At 63.5% G+C, this 716-nt stretch overlaps 1 protein-coding gene across 1 annotated transcript; it reads left to right on the top strand.

Annotated features, from left to right (window-relative positions):
* Window positions 1-6: 6 nt before the first annotated feature.
* LOC109279774 (adhesion G protein-coupled receptor L1-like) lies at window positions 7-711 on the top strand (the record flags this gene model as incomplete). Its single annotated transcript, XM_019474641.1, has 1 exon — window positions 7-711. A coding segment is annotated over one exon (705 nt), but the record flags the coding sequence as incomplete, so codon positions are not given.
* Between the last annotated feature and the right edge of the window lie 5 nt (window positions 712-716).

Below are 716 nucleotides of genomic sequence, written 5' to 3'. Positions count from 1 at the left end.
TCCCAACACCAAGCCGGCGCCTGGTGCCGCGATCCCCTCCAAGCCGGCGACCGCCTCTACGTCATGCCCTGGGTGCCGTACCGCACCGACACCCTCACCGAATACGCCTCCTGGGACGACTACGTGGGCGCCCGCCACACCACCACCTACCGCCTCCCCAACCGCGTCGACGGCACCGGCTTCGTCGTTTACGACGGCGCCGTCTTCTACAACAAAGAACGAACCCGTAACATCGTTAAATACGATCTCCGCACCCGTATCAAGAGCGGCGAAACCGTGGTGGGCGCCGCCAACTACCACGACACCTCGCCCTATCGGTGGGGCGGCAAAACCGACATCGATTTGGCGGTGGACGAGGACGGGCTGTGGGTTATCTACGCCACGGAGGGCAACGGCGGCCGGTTGGTGGTCAGCCAGCTCAACCCCTACACCCTCCGCTTCGAGGGGACGTGGGAGACCGGCTACGACAAGCGAGCGGCTTCCAACGCCTTCATGGCTTGCGGCGTCCTCTACGTCATCCGCAGCGTCTACGTGGACGACGACAGCGAAGCCGCCGGCAATCGGGTGGCTTACGCCTTCAACACCCGCGCCAACCGGGGGGAGGCGGTGGAGATGGCCTTCCCCAACCCCTACCAGTACGTCTCCTCCGTCGATTACAACCCCCGCGATAATCAGCTTTACGTCTGGAATAATTACTTCGTGGTGCGATACGGGTT

The sequence above is a fragment of the Aptenodytes forsteri genome, unplaced genomic scaffold (assembly GCF_000699145.1).
Source record: "Aptenodytes forsteri isolate BGI_AS27 unplaced genomic scaffold, ASM69914v1 C13180517, whole genome shotgun sequence".
NCBI lineage: Eukaryota > Metazoa > Chordata > Aves > Sphenisciformes > Spheniscidae > Aptenodytes > Aptenodytes forsteri.
Note: the sequence above shows the minus strand (reverse complement) of the source record. Positions and strands in the feature narration are given on the sequence as shown.